The 14,984-nt window shown below is 47.3% G+C and overlaps 1 protein-coding gene across 1 annotated transcript; it reads right to left on the reverse strand.

The window, feature by feature from the left end:
* Window positions 1–3,103: 3,103 nt before the first annotated feature.
* On the reverse strand, window positions 3,104–9,839 carry LOC141738214 (elastase-1-like). Its single transcript, XM_074573409.1, has 8 exons — window positions 9,806–9,839; window positions 9,143–9,246; window positions 8,886–8,995; window positions 7,976–8,107; window positions 7,176–7,312; window positions 6,884–7,029; window positions 3,830–3,979; window positions 3,104–3,130 (listed from the first exon to the last, which is right to left on the reverse strand). Exons 1-8 carry the CDS (start codon window positions 9,837–9,839, stop codon window positions 3,104–3,106), a joined length of 840 nt encoding a protein of 279 aa, XP_074429510.1.
* Between the last annotated feature and the right edge of the window lie 5,145 nt (window positions 9,840–14,984).

Below are 14,984 nucleotides of genomic sequence, written 5' to 3' on the forward strand. Positions count from 1 at the left end.
ATAGCAGAACTGAAATATTTTGTCACAGCTGTGGAGGTTGTGAAGGCTTTCAGGTCAGTCTGGACAAGGAGGCTGAAAGGCTTGAGATGGCCTGGAGACCCAATTCCCTGGGGACCACATGAGCCACACGCCAGGGTAAAACATTCCAGGAGAACCCTGCCACCAGGATGAACAACATAAAAAGATCTCCCTCCAACATAAACCTGCTCCACTGAGATACCCGGCATAGGAAACTATTATCTATTACGCTTCCCTGGAAATAAATACTTGGATACTACTTTGGAGTAAATAGAGATGAGAACTTAATGGTCCTTAAGTGCTTTTCATAGTCAAAGCATCCCAAAGTGCTTTCCGGTAATTAAGGCTGAATAGCTGTCAGGGGGCAATGGAGCCCGTTGTAGTCATACTCCCAAATACCCATCATTTTTGCCTGCAAGTGAGCGAGCAAGGGAACGCTTGGGTGAAGGAGCGATACAAATTCAACTGCAGATTTTGAGGGTTATTCTGATAAAGGGAAGCAGCCCCGGGGTAGGATTTGGATGAAGAGACATCCATAAGCAGAACATGTCTATTCAGCTGTGGTGGGATTGAGGGCCCCATCGCTGAGCTCTGTTGTGTTTTGGGCCAGCTGGGATGCTCAGGTGTACAAAGACATCCTCATGGGGCTAGTGGCGATGACAAGGCACCTCAGAGGGGCTGTTTGAAGCAGCAGCAGGATGGGGTGGGATGTCCTCAGGCATCCCTAATGCAACTGAACACTGTATTTGATCCTTGCACCCCCAAGCTGTGTATCAAGCACCTGCAGCCTCACCTCCCTCATGTATCTCGAGGTGCTGTAGCCAGTCCTACACCTTCCCGGAGCACCCTCCACCTGGTGGGACCAGCCCCAGGAGATAAGGCTCCTGTTGCCATGGTTGTCTCCTTTTTCTGCTCCCCATAAAGACACGGGGAGAACCAGTTTTCCAAAATCTGGTTTGTTCTCCAGTTTAGCTGCATCCCCACCACCCAGCTTTGGAGAAAAGGATGGGAACGTTATGCATGAGCATTACAGCACTGTGCCCAGCCGTGTTTTCCCGATGCCATTGGCTAGTGCATCGCTGGGACATCTAGGTTCTTCACACAGCAAAACCTGTGCGAAGCACTGCATTTTCCATAGGCTTCCCAAGGTGTGCTCCCGGGATCACAGCGCTGGGGAACAAGTAGCTCTGGCAATGCTCTTGGATCGTGAGAGGTACGTGAGGCACAGGAGAAGCACGTGCACCCTGTCCCTGTGCTGCCAGGCTGTCGCCTTCCTCTTATCCTACGCAATAAATCACGGCTGAGCAGCACAAGCTGTTCCTGTCATCGAAACACGGAAAGAAACGCTCCTCTTGGCACCGAGGAGGTGATAATGGCCCTGAATTAGAGCTGTACGTCTCCAGCGCCTGATTCTGCTGCTCCTGGGGGTGCAGCCCCCCGATGTTTCTCCTCCTGGCTGTTGTCGGAACGGGTCACGCGGAGGAAGGATTTAAAGGAGCAACGTCCAGCCTGGCTTTCAGAGCAGGTTGTGACGAGAGGTTTCAAGCAGCCGATGGCCACGGCTGCCCCGTGGTGACCAGGGGGTCTCCTGCACGGCCGCGGGCAGAAGCAGGGACACCCCATCACCACGTCAGGGGACGAACAGGGGATGGCTGCGGCGTTTTGGGTTGTGGCAAGGCACGTGCATACTCATTAAATTGCTAACGCGGTCCCGGGAGCGCTTTTGGCCCAGTGAGCAGCAATGTCCCTGACGGTTCCCAGTTCTGCTCAGCCCAGGCGAGGGACGGAGGCTGATGAGAGTTTGGGACCCCGTGTGACATCCCCAGATCCCCCCACGGCCTGTGCACGGAGCACACAGGGTTAGACCCTCCCAGGCACTGCAGAACCCCCGGGCACTCTAAAACTGCCCTTCTCACTCTAAAACTGCCCTTCTCAGCATCGCAGGAATGTTTGGAAGGGGTTTGAGGGGCTCACTTTAAAAATCTCATTTCCCAAAGCCTTTGGTCTGTGTCTTTTTAATTCCTTTTGAAACTCAAAGGGAAATGTTGGAATAAAGTCAGGCCAAGATCTCAGATGCCAGCATGCTCCAGTCACTTGGCTCCTAAGTGAATTTTTAAGGGACGTTACTCCACCACTGCGCCTAACAGATCTAGGCTCCTTCTCCTTCAGGACAAGTTAAATATTTGAACTTGATATCGCAGCAGAAATCACACAGGCTGTCTTAAAAGGAGCAAGAAAACTTCAGTAATTCCAGCAGGAAAGCTGAGATTCGAGGTTTTTTTAGCCTGTCAGAAGAGGAGAATTGCCAAACTACAGAGCACCCAGGAGACGCTGCCAAGCGCAGCCCGGTAAAGCGGAGCGTAGCTGGGACTCCACTCCTTTACAAGCCTCAGAGAAAGCGCTCCTGGTTTCGTTTTCGTTTGCGCTTGCCGTAATAAGGAGGATTTATCTGTTTGCAAATCGGACTTCTGGATACGGGCAGCTCCTGTGTGTCATTGCTTATCTGTGTGTCTGCCAGCAGCCACGAAGGACAGAGTGCAAGGCTGCGTGCGTGCCGTTTTATCATTCCCGGCCCACAAAACTTCTGGAGCAGCCAGTGATAACCGTGTCGGATATTCCTTCAGTTTGCCAATGCCCTCTAGTGGCTTTCGGAGAGAAGAAACGTGTATTTCTCCCCCCCTCGCCCCGTCAAAAAAAAGAGGATTTTGCAAAAATGCTGCTAAGCCCTGGGTGTGTGTGAGATGGGACACAGGTGGTTTAAAATGGGAAAAGAGCCAAATCAAAATCCTTCATTCATAGATGCTCATCTCATACACGGCAAAAGGGAGGAGGGAAGGTTGTGAGCTGCCCAGGGGGGTCGTGGAGTCCCCTTCTCCGGAGACTTTCAAGACCTGCCTGGATGCAGTCCTGAGTAATGCAAAAACAGCAACAGGTCATTTGCTGAAATCACCGATACTTTATTATACTCTTAGACAAACCTGGCTATTAATAGCCCAAAGAGGCGTAGAAGGGATGAGAGGAGGGTTAACGAGCAGAGGTACTTTGTTCTAACTCTTCTCATACTCGTGTACCAGTCGATCCTTCTCTAGAGACCCCCGTTATTCAATGTAGTCTGGAAAACAAAAAAGAGGTGAATTCATCTGAGAGCCAGAGTAACGCGTGTCTCCATCCCACCAAAGTGCTCGGAAGAAGGACTTGTTCTCAGCTGGGCCACCCAGAAAGGTAGGTTTATGGACCACAGTAGCCTCCCTCTTCCTCGCAGTGATCTAAAATACCTCTCCCCACCTTTCTTTCCAGCAGGCCCCACGGTTTACAGCGACATTTCCATAAAACCAATCCCCTGTGCCTGGGAAATGGCTGCTCCTTGTGCCAGACATTATTTCTGGCAGCAAAGAGCTCGTTGCTCATTCCCAAATGCAAGACTGAGAGCGCATAGTGTGGCACTGCAGGACTTGTCGAGATGCTTTATGTTTGCTGCATTTCCCGGCCAGCTAATTCCTTCAACGGTTTCCTGCAGTAAGGTTTTGTCTGGGCGAATGGTGAGGGTCATTTTTTGGACAAAGAGCCTAGCTCCTGTCCGGCTTGAATTTGTTCTGTGGTCCCCAGGAGCATTCCAGCTCCAAGGTAGCAGCTCCTTCCTTACAATTATTTGACTACACCAAAGTAGCACCAAATATCCTGATTTTAGATCTCCCCAGATCTCCCAGTTCAGCTCCTAATGCTTTCATAAATGAAAGGATTCAAGTCCTCTGACACTCCCTTGCCCTCATGGGAGACGGTCAGGTTACCTCGCAGGCACCAAGCAACTTACACTGTAGATCCAGTCCACGTAGGCTGACACACGTGTGAAGACTGTCGGCTTCTTGTAGGTGTTACAGTAAGGAACTAGCCCAAAACTGACAATCCCGTGGACTTCCCAGCGATTGTCTCTGTAGCAGTTGAGAGGGCCCCCAGAGTCCCCCTGGATCAGAGGAAGGAAAGGAACATATTAAGCCAAATTATCTGAGCAATCACAGAATCATAGAATCATTTAAGTTGGAAAAGACCCTTGGGATCATCGAGTCCAACCATCATCTCCACTCTACAAAGTTCTCCCTTACACCATATCCCTTAACACCACATCTAAACGAGTCTTAAACACATTCAGGGATGGTGACTCCACCACCTCCCTGGGCAGCCTATTCCAGTGTCTGACCACTCTTTCTGTGAAGAATTTTTTCCTAATGTCCAGCCTAAACCTACCCTGCTGCAGCTTGAACCCATTCCCTCTTGTTCTATCGCTAATTACCTGTGAGAAGAGACCAGCACCAGCCTCTCTACCATGTCCTTTCAAGTAGTTGTAGAGAGTGAGGAGGTCTCCCCTCAGCCTCCTCTTCCCCAAACTAAACAGTCCCAGCTCCTTCAATCGCTCCTCATCAGATTTACTCTCCAGGCCCTTCACCAGCTTCGTTGCCCTCCTCTGCTCTCTCTCCAGCACCTCGAGATCTCTCTCGTATTGAGGTGCCCAAAACTGGACACAATGCTCAAGGTGTGGCCTCACCAGTGCTGAGTACAGGGGGACAATCACCCCCCTCCTTCTGCTGGTCACACTATTTCTAATACAAGCCAGGATGCCATTGGTCCTCTTGGCCACCTGGGCACACTGCTGGCTCATGTTCAGCCGCTTGTCAATTAGAACCCCCAGGTCCTTTTCTGCCAGGCAGCTCTCCAGCCACACTGCCCCAAGCCTGTAGCGATGCACGGGGTTGTTGTGGCCCAAGTGCAGGACCCGGCACTTGGCCTTGTTGAAGCTCATACCGTTAGCATTGGCCCATCGGTCCAATCTATCCCAGTCTCTCTGTAGAGCCTCCCTATCCTCATGTAGATCAACACTCCTGCTTAGCTTCGTGTCATCTGCAAACTTGCTGATGATAGACTCTATGGCCTTATCAAGGTCATCAGTAAAGATGTTAAACAGAAATGGTCCCAACATTGAGCCCTAAGGGACACCACTTGTGACCGGCCGCCAGCTGGATTTAACTCCATTGACCACCACTCTTTGGGACCGCCCATCCAGCCAGTGCTTGATCCAGCAGATCGTATGCTTATCCAGGCCATGAGCCACCAGCTTTTTCATGAGAATTCTATGGGGGACAGTGTCAAATGCTTTTCGAAAGTCTAGGTAGACAATGTCCACAGCCTTTCCCTCATCCAATAATGAGGTCATCTTGTCATAGAAGGAGATCAGGTTCATCAGACAGGACCTGCCTTTCCTAAACCCATGCTGACTAGGCCTGATCCCCTGCTTGTCTATTATATGAGTTGTAATGGCACTCAAGATGATCTGCTCCATGACCTTCCCTGCTACCGAGGTCAGACTGACAGGCCTATAGTTTCCTGGATCCGCCTTTCTGCCTTTTTTGTAGATGGGCGCTACATTTGCTACCCTCCAGTCCATTGGGACCTCCCCAGTTAGCCATGACTTCAGGTAGACAATGGAAAGCGGCTTGGCGAGCACGTCTGCCAACTCTTTCAGCACTCTTGGATGTAAATCATCTGGTCCCATAGACTTGTGTGCATCCAAGCGGCGTAGCAGGTCACTGATCACTTCCTTTTTAATTGTGATGACCTCGTCCAGATTCCCTTCCCCGTCTCCTAGCTCACGAGGCTGGGTGCCCAGGGAACAGCTCGTTCCACTGCTAAAGACTGAGGCAAAATAGGCATTGAGCACCTCAGCCTTTTCCTCATCCTTTGTGACTATGTTTCCCTCTGCATCCAATAAGGGAGAGACATTTTCCCTAATCCTCTTTTTGTTGTTAACGAATTTATAGAAACATTTTTTGTTATCCTTAACAGCTGTAGCTAGGTTGAGCTCTAGCTGCGCTTTGACTCTCCTAATTTTCTCCCTGCATAGCTTCGCTATATCCTTATAGCCTTCATGAGACACCTGCCCCCTCTTCCAGAGGTCATAGACTCTCCTTTTGTTCTTGAGGTCCAGCCAAAGGTCCCTATTTAGCCAGGCCGGTCTCCTTCCCTGCCTACTTGTTTTTTCAGCGCACGGGGACAGCCTCCTCCTGCGCCTTTAAGACGTCTCTCTTGAAGTATGTCCAGCCTTCCTGGGTTCCTATATCCCTCAGGGCAGCCTCCCAAGGGATTTTGTCAATCAAGGAATAACTGGATAGGATTAAGGAGCACCATTTAGTTAACTGTCCTCACACACACACACACACACACCCCGTTTTGCAAACAAGTATATGTACTAAAGGGTCCCGGGAAGTTAAGGCGGTGAAAAAGAAAGCAACTCGAGTTAAAATATATGAAAAGATAAAGGCCCCTGCTTGGCCCAGAACCCAGTTTGAAACAAGGTTCTGCCATAATTAAACCACATAAAAAAATACACTAAATATCTAGAGAACTATAATTACACTGTACCTATAATTGTACTATGTATAGCCATATAACCTGTTTTGGTTTTATATGTTTCTATGTTATATTCATATATTTACATAATCAAACATATTATGTATTTGTCCGTTATTTTTCAAGGGCTCTGCATGGTTGTTTTCACCAGAAACCACCTCCGTGGTGAAGGGGATACAGGCAGAGGTGACAGGTTTTCCCCCCATATCTCCTTGCACTGATGCTGGGGCCACCTGGAGCCCCTGGGCTAAAGGGGACCTCACAGCGTCTTCCTTTCCCACCTAACCTGGGCCAGATAGTGCCAGTTGGACATAGCCAAAACTTGCAGCAACCTCAGCTGTCCATGTAAGTGGAGCCATTGCAGGTGGAGAAATGGCAAAACCAGGTCCCAAGGAACAGCAAGGTCAGATAGGAAGGAAAGAGAAAGAGGGGAGCTTGAAAATCCTCTGATAATAACAGATCTTACACTGCATCCGGACCTCACGCCGTCTCCACCTGCACAGATCATAGAGGCTTTTGCTTGAGAGCCCCACCAGTCGTTCTGGGAGCAGATCTCATGGTCGACCACCGGCAGCACCACCTCCTGCAGTGTGATCGCACTGCTGCCACCCACTAGCAGAGGAAAGGTGAGATTTTGGTCCAGCAGCTTCAGCCATTGAGGAAGGAAGCCCACACCCCACCTCGGGCAGCCTTACCTGCACGATGGTCCCTCTGAAATCAGGAGGGACCCTCAACACTCCTCCTTCCCCCTTACTCACCACTAACCACCCCCCATCCAGTGATATAGCAGGGATGGTCATTGGGCAAAATGTCTCCTTCAGGTGGAAGCGTTCCCAGCTCAACGTATCCATTGTCATAGGCAGGAGAATCGAGGCGCAGCAGGGCAATGTCATAGCTGAAACAGGAAAAGACCTTTTACTGAAAATCCGGAATTAGTCACAAACTAGATCTGGCATCCTCACTCATATTTATTTCACCACTTATATAGGTCTCTAGCCTCTGGCATGGTGACAGCCAAGCACCTTGCAAACATCATGAATTTATCCTTATAGTTATCACAGGTGACAGGAAAATATGAGCAACTGAGAGCAGAGAGGCCACGGTACAGACTGATGAAGGGCTAACACCCCCCAAAAACCTTCTATGCCTTCGGAGGAACCCAACCCCAGAGTGAAATTTCAGTGGACCCTGGGTGGACAGACATGACTCTGAGCGGGGATTTAAGACAGTCCCTCTGCATTTCCCCGTTGGCTTCCCTTCATCAGACGCAAGCAGTGGTGTGACTGCTGGCAAGCCCCTGACTCTGCTCTACATCCTAGATCCCTCTGTGAAGCCCATCTTTGCCCTGTCTTGGGCAAAACAGGACCGAGGTCATCCACATAGACACTGTGTAGCTCCTCCAAGAGAGGAGGTCATTTGGGAAATCTCCACTGTGTCATCTTCCAGTGCTTCCCACCAGTCCAACCTCAGTGGGAACTGGACTGAACATACACACAAACGCTAGCGGGACAGGGTGGTAAGTCCCATTCAACCACCTGACGATATTAAAAATAATTACCCATTGGCAATGTTATTGGGATTCCAGCCATCATGAATGAAGATTTTGTCCACACCAAGGTAGTACTCGGTGCCATCCACCTCCAAGAGATTGTGCTCACCCAGAGCCACTCGGTAGGTTGCTCCTGGTGGCCTGAAAACAAATCACGGAAAAATTAATGTAAAAACTACTCCCCACCACTACCTTTACGGGGTAATTCCTGCACCACCGAGACCTTGCACCAATGTAATCATTTCTAAAGCACTTTCCACCGGAGGATTTTCAATGGACTGTAGTGAAATGGCCTTATGAATTTGGCAAATGCTGCCTGCAGTTTGCTGGCAAAGCAAGTGAAGGCGCAGCATCAGCTAATACAGCGCTGAGCGTGGTCTTGAACAAGAATTTTCATCTTGCATCTCTGCATCTATCCGAAGCAGAGTGTGAAGGATCAGCTTGTTACGCTTTATTGTAAACACATTCACGAAAGGCATGAGTAATTAAAGAGGACTGTTCGTTCCCTTGTTGGTGGCACGCGGTATTGTTTAGGCGGTGCATGTTAGACATGCTGCAGAGCAAATCGTACTTCATGGCCCATGAGCTACGCAACTCGCCTTTTGTTCCATCTCTCCATCTCTGTGCAGGTTTCTCAGGATGCAAACCCATTCGAAATGCTCACATTCATGCAAATACACCTCCCCTTATGCAAATTGGCAATCAGCTTGATTTTCACTCCCAGGAAGTCAGCAATTAATGCACAAAATCAAGGCTAAAGCAGAGTTTTCCCGTTCCCCTGATTAAGTGTGCTGCGAGATGTCCAGCTGTGCAAGGAAGGGCACGGGTGGGGAGCTCGGAGGGCGAGAAGGGTCCGGCTCCCATCTGCAGCAAGAATGAGGAGCAGAAGAAGAGTTTTAATGCTTTTTATCCTACTCACGTGCTGAGGCAATGGGCTGCGGTCATGACCCATTTGCCGCTGATAAGGGTTCCACCACAGATGTGGGAGTAGTACCCCGGGTAGTCAGAGTAGGCAATCTGAAGAGATACCTGGATCAAAAGACAACATATTTTACACCCAAGCCATGCCATGCCTCTGCAGAAATGCTGTGTGTGGCTTTAGACCGTGGAAACTGCCCTTTTCTCACTGTTTTTACAAGTATAAGGCTTTTTTCAAGTATAAGATGCCAGCATTACCTGCCACTTCCAGCTGTGTGGTTGGGCCTCATGGCCTCCAATTACTCGCCCCGTCAGCTCATCTTTCTGAAGATCATCCCTGAGGGGACTTCCAGAGATTGCCCCTGACCACACAAAAAAAAAGGAGCACAATTTGTGGTGTGGATTCCTAATGAGCATCAGTCATCACGGGTTACTGCCAGCAACAAACTTGCGCTGCGCAGGACAGCCAAGGAAGCAAGTCCGAAAGATCAAGGGATTGAGGCTTGCACATGGTGACACTGTGATCGGTCTCCGTCCTGAAGGCTGTCTTTAAAGCCTCCATGGTTGAAAAATTCCATAAACAGGCTTCAAGGTGCAAAGCTCTCATATAAATTGATTTCTGTTTCCCATAGCCCCTACAACCTCACCGTAACTGCCAAGTGGTTGTGCACCAACTTAAATCCCCTTTTTTTTCCAGGGGGTGGGTTCCCATCCCCTCCCTCAGAGCACCAGCAGGTCTTTCTCGTGGAGACCTTGTTCCCCCAATAGAGAAAAACCCTTCCAGCCAGAATCATTTTGTCCACACTAGGTTTTGCCCTCACACAGTAACTGCACCGAAAAAATTTATATGCTCTAATCTGCACCACTCGGAGGTTGAGAGGTTCACCCTTTCCCAGCTCAAATACTTCAATTGCAACTTACCCAGGCAACTAAGAAGAACCAAATACCAGAGCATCTTTGATGAAGTGGTAGCATTTTTCCAAGAAAAATTCTTTTTATACTAAAATATCTGATAAGAAGCTGTGTCTCAATTTGTGATTAATACAATTTATCTATACCCATGACTCATTAAACTGATTAAAAAAGTTCTCCATGGGGAAAAAAAGGGGGAACAGCAACCTGCTCAAGGTAGAGCCCAAGGTTACACAAACACCTCCACGCTGCAGAGTTCCCACAGGGCCGTGAAGCAGAAAAGAAAACCTGATGGTTTTGGAGTGCTCTCACACCAAGTCAAAAACAAAACCGTGCAAACCCAGGCTGAAGAAGCCAACACTTCAGAGAGGTAATTGTTGATGCACATCTTGTATTTTCTTGTAAGGAACTTATCTGTCAAACGGGCTGTCTGCTACTCCACGTAACAGGAACTGCTTTTTGTCGACTACATAAAAAGAGCAACAGCAAACAGGGAGAGGCACAACCACTGAGGGTGGTTCAACCTTGGGTGGACATGTTAAACTGACCTTGGTTGGACGCACTGATCCTTTAGGATCCTTTTCTGCTCCCTCCTCCCTGCTGAGTGAGTTTTCCTCTGCCTACCCCAAAAAGCTGGCTCTCGGTGGCAGGAGGGGAGGTATGGAGCTGGGCTATGGCCAAGGGGGATGCTGCAGCTGGAAGAGACCTGGGCTATGTCTCACAGAATCACAGAATGGTTGAGGTTGGACTTGTCAAGGTCATCTGGTCCAACGACCCCAGCTCAAGGAGGGCTGCTGGGAGCTGGTTGCCCAGGACCATTTCCAGAGAGCTTTTGACTATCTCCACGGATGGAGACTCCACAACCTCCTGGGGAACCTGTGCCAGCGCTCAGTCAGCCTCACAGTAGAAAATGTTTCCTGATATTCAGAGGGAACCTCCCGTGTTTCAATTTGTGCCCATGGCCTCTGGTCCTGCCACTGGGCACCACTGATGAGGGTCTGGCTCCATCCTCCTTGCACCCTCCCTTCAGGTATTTATATACATTGATGAGATCCCATGAGCCTTCTCTTCTCCAGGCTGAACAGTCCCATCTCTCTCAGCCTTTCCTCATGGGACAGGTACTCCAGCCCCTTCATCACTTTTGTGGCCCTTCGCTGGACTCTCTCCAGTATGTCCACGTATCTCTTGTACTGGGGAGCTGAGAACTGGACCCAGTGTTCCAGGTGTGGCCCCACCAGTGCTGAGTAGAGAGGAAGGATCACCTCCCTGGAGCTGCTGGTAATACCTTGCCTTGTGCAGCCCAGGATACCATTTGCCTTCTTTGCAGTAAGGGCACACTGCTGGTTCACGTTCAACTTGGTGTCCACCAGGATTCCCAGGTCCCACTACGGTGGGACCCACTAAGGGTGGTGAGACAGTGGCCCACGTTGACAAGAGAGGTGGTAGATGCTCCATCCCTGGAAACTTTCAAGGTCAGGTTGGATGGGGCTCTGAGCAACCTGGTCTAGTGGAAGATGTCCCTGCTCATGGCAAGCAAGTTGCATTAGATGACTTTAAAGGTGCCTTCCAACCCAAACCCTTCTATGATTCTATTCTGACACGCTGCTTTCCAGCAGCTTGGGACAGGCAGTAGGTAGGGGAGGCACCAGGCAATATTGCCAAGACCTGAATCCCCTCTTTGACAGTGACCCTGATGTAGCACTTCAGAAGAAAATGTAGAAGCCTTTGTAATGGATAACTTTCTTCCAGGGGGAAGGATGTTTTGCCTTTTTACGTCCCCATTCACTGCAGTCCTCTTACCATTTTATACTCGTGGACCATGATGATTTATGTCCATTTAATGATTTAAGGCATATATCTGTGACCATCGCAGATGCACAGGTTCTTCAGTCAAATGTAAAATAAAGCCCCGCTTTGCATATCTAGGGACAAAGAAAACAAGAAATGCCTGTAGCTGGTGGAAACCCAGAGACTTGTTTCTGTGATCGGGGGACATCCCTTTGGGACACACAGGCCATCAATAGGTGGGCAGTAATACCTTCAACTTCAACTGCAGCCAGAGACCAGCTGTCAAGTGAAAAAGGAAGAGTTAAGGAAACTAACTGGAGAAGGTAGCAAGGCTCATACACCCAGGTATGCTAATGGGGTCCACTGTCCATGGAATGGATACAGTAGGACCAGGACCTTTTCCATATCATCCCAATGGTCCTCTTTAACAAATCCTTTCTATTTTACTGGAAGCAATAAAAAGTTTGGTGTGATATTTTAGCACTGACACCTTCTTTAAGTCATTGAACACTTTTTCCCCCTTACATCACACATCATTTTTAGCTTCCAGTTAGTTTTGGCTAGGAGGTCAGAAAGTGGCCTCCTCGCCAAACAGTCTCTTCACTCACTTTCACTACATTCATCATCCTTGTTAGACCTGGCAAACTCATTCATTTTTCTACTGCTAATCTATTTTTCCAAAGTCTTTATGTGTTCCTTACATACAATTTTGTTGAAGAACATTGTTGTTTGTTTATTCCCCTTTTGGACACCATGCCATTTAGCTTGAGTAATTGTTTATCCATAATCTGTACTCTACAGCAACGTGGATGGTATCACACTCATTTTGCAGCTGAGCAGCTTTGATGTCGGGCTGTGTTGTAATGCCCAAAGGAGAAATAAATTACACTGAGGATGATGAGTTACAGCTGTTTTCAGAATTCCTCCACTTCAGACATTGTTTAGGCGTACAGCTCTTGAGGGACTGTCTGTGTTTTGCTCTGGGCTCTGAATATACAGTTTGTGGAAGAGGTGAACCTATGGGACATGTGTGAATAGAGACAGGAGAGTTCAGCCATTGGGACTGGGAAGCTGTTCCATGTACAAGCACTTGCCAGGGTGAAAAAACATGAACTTTTGATTAGAATGTTAATTGTAAGGGAAGGAAATGAAACAACGTGGAGATTGGCATTAGTGGCAATGAGAAGGCTGATTAGTTTTTGGTATTGCAGCACTACCACAGAGCTCCAGTTGTGAAGCTTGGCTTGAGATGCTAAAGTCTAGAGATGCCATCCAAAACACATCTCACCTACTGCTAAATTGTGGAGGCCCATAATGAAATCTGTTTCAGAACATGCACAGTCCAGGAATCAGAGTCCAGAACTCTTCCTCTCTGAAGGACCACCTCAAGCCAGAGCCATCTCAGGCTTTCTCACAAGTGTAGGCAAAAATGAATTTCTGCACTCTGAATCTTTTACCAGTAAACACAGTGGGATAAAGGAGGTTGTGAGGGATAGGATGGAGGTGGGGAAAGATTACAGGACTGTACAAGCAAATAAGGAGATTTGGGTGAACTTGATGCTACTGAGCACAAAGTTGAGGATATAGTCATCTTCCAGGGAGCTCCTAAAGCATAAACTGACTTCCAGACACTGGGAGGGTTTACTGTGAATATTGTGCAACTCTTTGCTTGCTCTGCTCTTCCACGCTTTCCCTAAGCACCTGCTGTCACCCACTCTCACTAGGATATTGGCTAGATGGATCTTTGGCATGACACAGTTCAGCACTACTTATATCTTTATTTACTATGTCTCTAGAAATGAAAGCCTCAGGTTTATTTTTGCAGTGCAAATGCCAAGGTTTCCTTCCTTCTTTATAGCAGCAATTCAGTGTAACATCTCTATTCAGGATAGTATTAAGCACATTGTTAACTTAAGTATGTGCTAATGTAAAGCACATGCTTCTCTTCTCAACAGAGATGGTTTTAAATGTATTAAGTAGGACTAGAGAAGATTCCTTCCAGTGCACACAGAGTATTTAACTTTTCATTATTTTTTCTCTATATTTCTCCTCTTCCATACCTGAGTTTGAGTTGTTCATAACACTAATAAACCCATAAATATTCCTAGCTTATCACCATTTGGCATCAAGTTAGGACAGCATGAGCGGAAATCTTTTTGTTACATAAGTTAAAAAGTCTATGGATACACTATCTTAGAAACACTGACAACACCTTGATATAACGTACAATTCTTAATAAATACACTACAGTGGCCTTAATCATCAATAAGTGAGGATAAAGGGACAATTGACTTCACTTTTTCCTCTTCTTTCTATTGCTACAGGATGAAGCCTTTATTTCAGTACAAGTACTGTTGAGCTGCAAAAAGGTATGCTTGCTATGAAATGGTTAATTTCATAGCACTGGACGGTGCTACTGATAAGAAGGGAAAAAGAAGATGAACTTTAGGATTTGGGGTATCCAAGGGGGCTGTTCAGGACAAGCAAGCTGGACTAGCTGGCTAGTAGGAGATCACAGAGCAGGTATGAGGGCCCAGTGAGAATCTCCTGGGCAGGAGAAATCCTGGGTCTCGGAGGCTGCTGGAGATGGCAGGTCTTGTAATGTCCTTAACAGAGACTACTGCATATGACGGTCTTACTGGTTTTATTTAAAACCTTTCTGCACCTTCTGGGCAGGTAAAGGATATTTAAAATTGATGAGTCAAATTTATTGTCACTTTAGGGTTCTTTCAGTCTGAGGAAATAATATAATTGGCTGCAAGACAGAGGGTCTGATATTTGCTGTCTTTTAAATTGAATCATCTTTCTAATACAGCTATGATAAATGCGATGTTCCCTGTTGGTGAATTTAAAGGTCTCTCTTGGTGAGCACACACAGACTTATTGTTCATGTCTGAGTCATCTTATTCTTTTCTTAAACAGTTGTCTTTCCATGTGATTCTTCTAAAAAATGAAAACTTTAATTTTATGTTAATTAGAAAGTCTAAAATACATATTTACTTGACTTGTTAAAAAAATTCTGCTGTTTACTGACAACTCTAATAGCTAAACATTTTGTATTAGGGTCTTATTTTTAGGGTTTGATTGCTGCTTGTGTCTTTTCCAAAGTCTTTGAGAATCTTTGGATGACTTGGAGAGAGTGTCAAAACCTAGTTCTAACAAAAAACAACAGTTGATAAAAAATTTAAAACTATTTTTCTCATGGTTTAATTCCAAGTTTTGTGAATGAGTTACATCATGACAAACTTCTATCATCTCCACATATCTCTTACCCTTTAGGCAACAGAAAGCAAGTTTGAAACCTTCAAGACAGGCAGAAAAAATAGTTGTTTACCACCTGTATAGCTTCTTGAGGTTAATCTGAGGTTAAAACAGCACTCCAGAACTGATATCACAACAG

Source organism: Larus michahellis, chromosome 2 (assembly GCF_964199755.1).
Source record: "Larus michahellis chromosome 2, bLarMic1.1, whole genome shotgun sequence".
NCBI classification, from domain to species: Eukaryota; Metazoa; Chordata; class Aves; order Charadriiformes; family Laridae; genus Larus; species Larus michahellis.

Bases quoted from the DNA above. Each gene is read 5' to 3' on its own strand.
- LOC141738214 (XM_074573409.1), bottom strand. From the start codon at position 9,839: ATGCTCTGGTATTTGGTTCTTCTTAGTTGCCTGG. The intron at 8,996-9,142 runs GTAATGCTGGCA...CTTTTGATCCAG, and splicing joins CACACAGCTGGAAGTGGCAG to GTATCTCTTCAGATTGCCTA. The intron at 7,313-7,975 runs GTAATTATTTTT...TTCCTGTTTCAG, and splicing joins CCCAATAACATTGCCAATGG to CTATGACATTGCCCTGCTGC.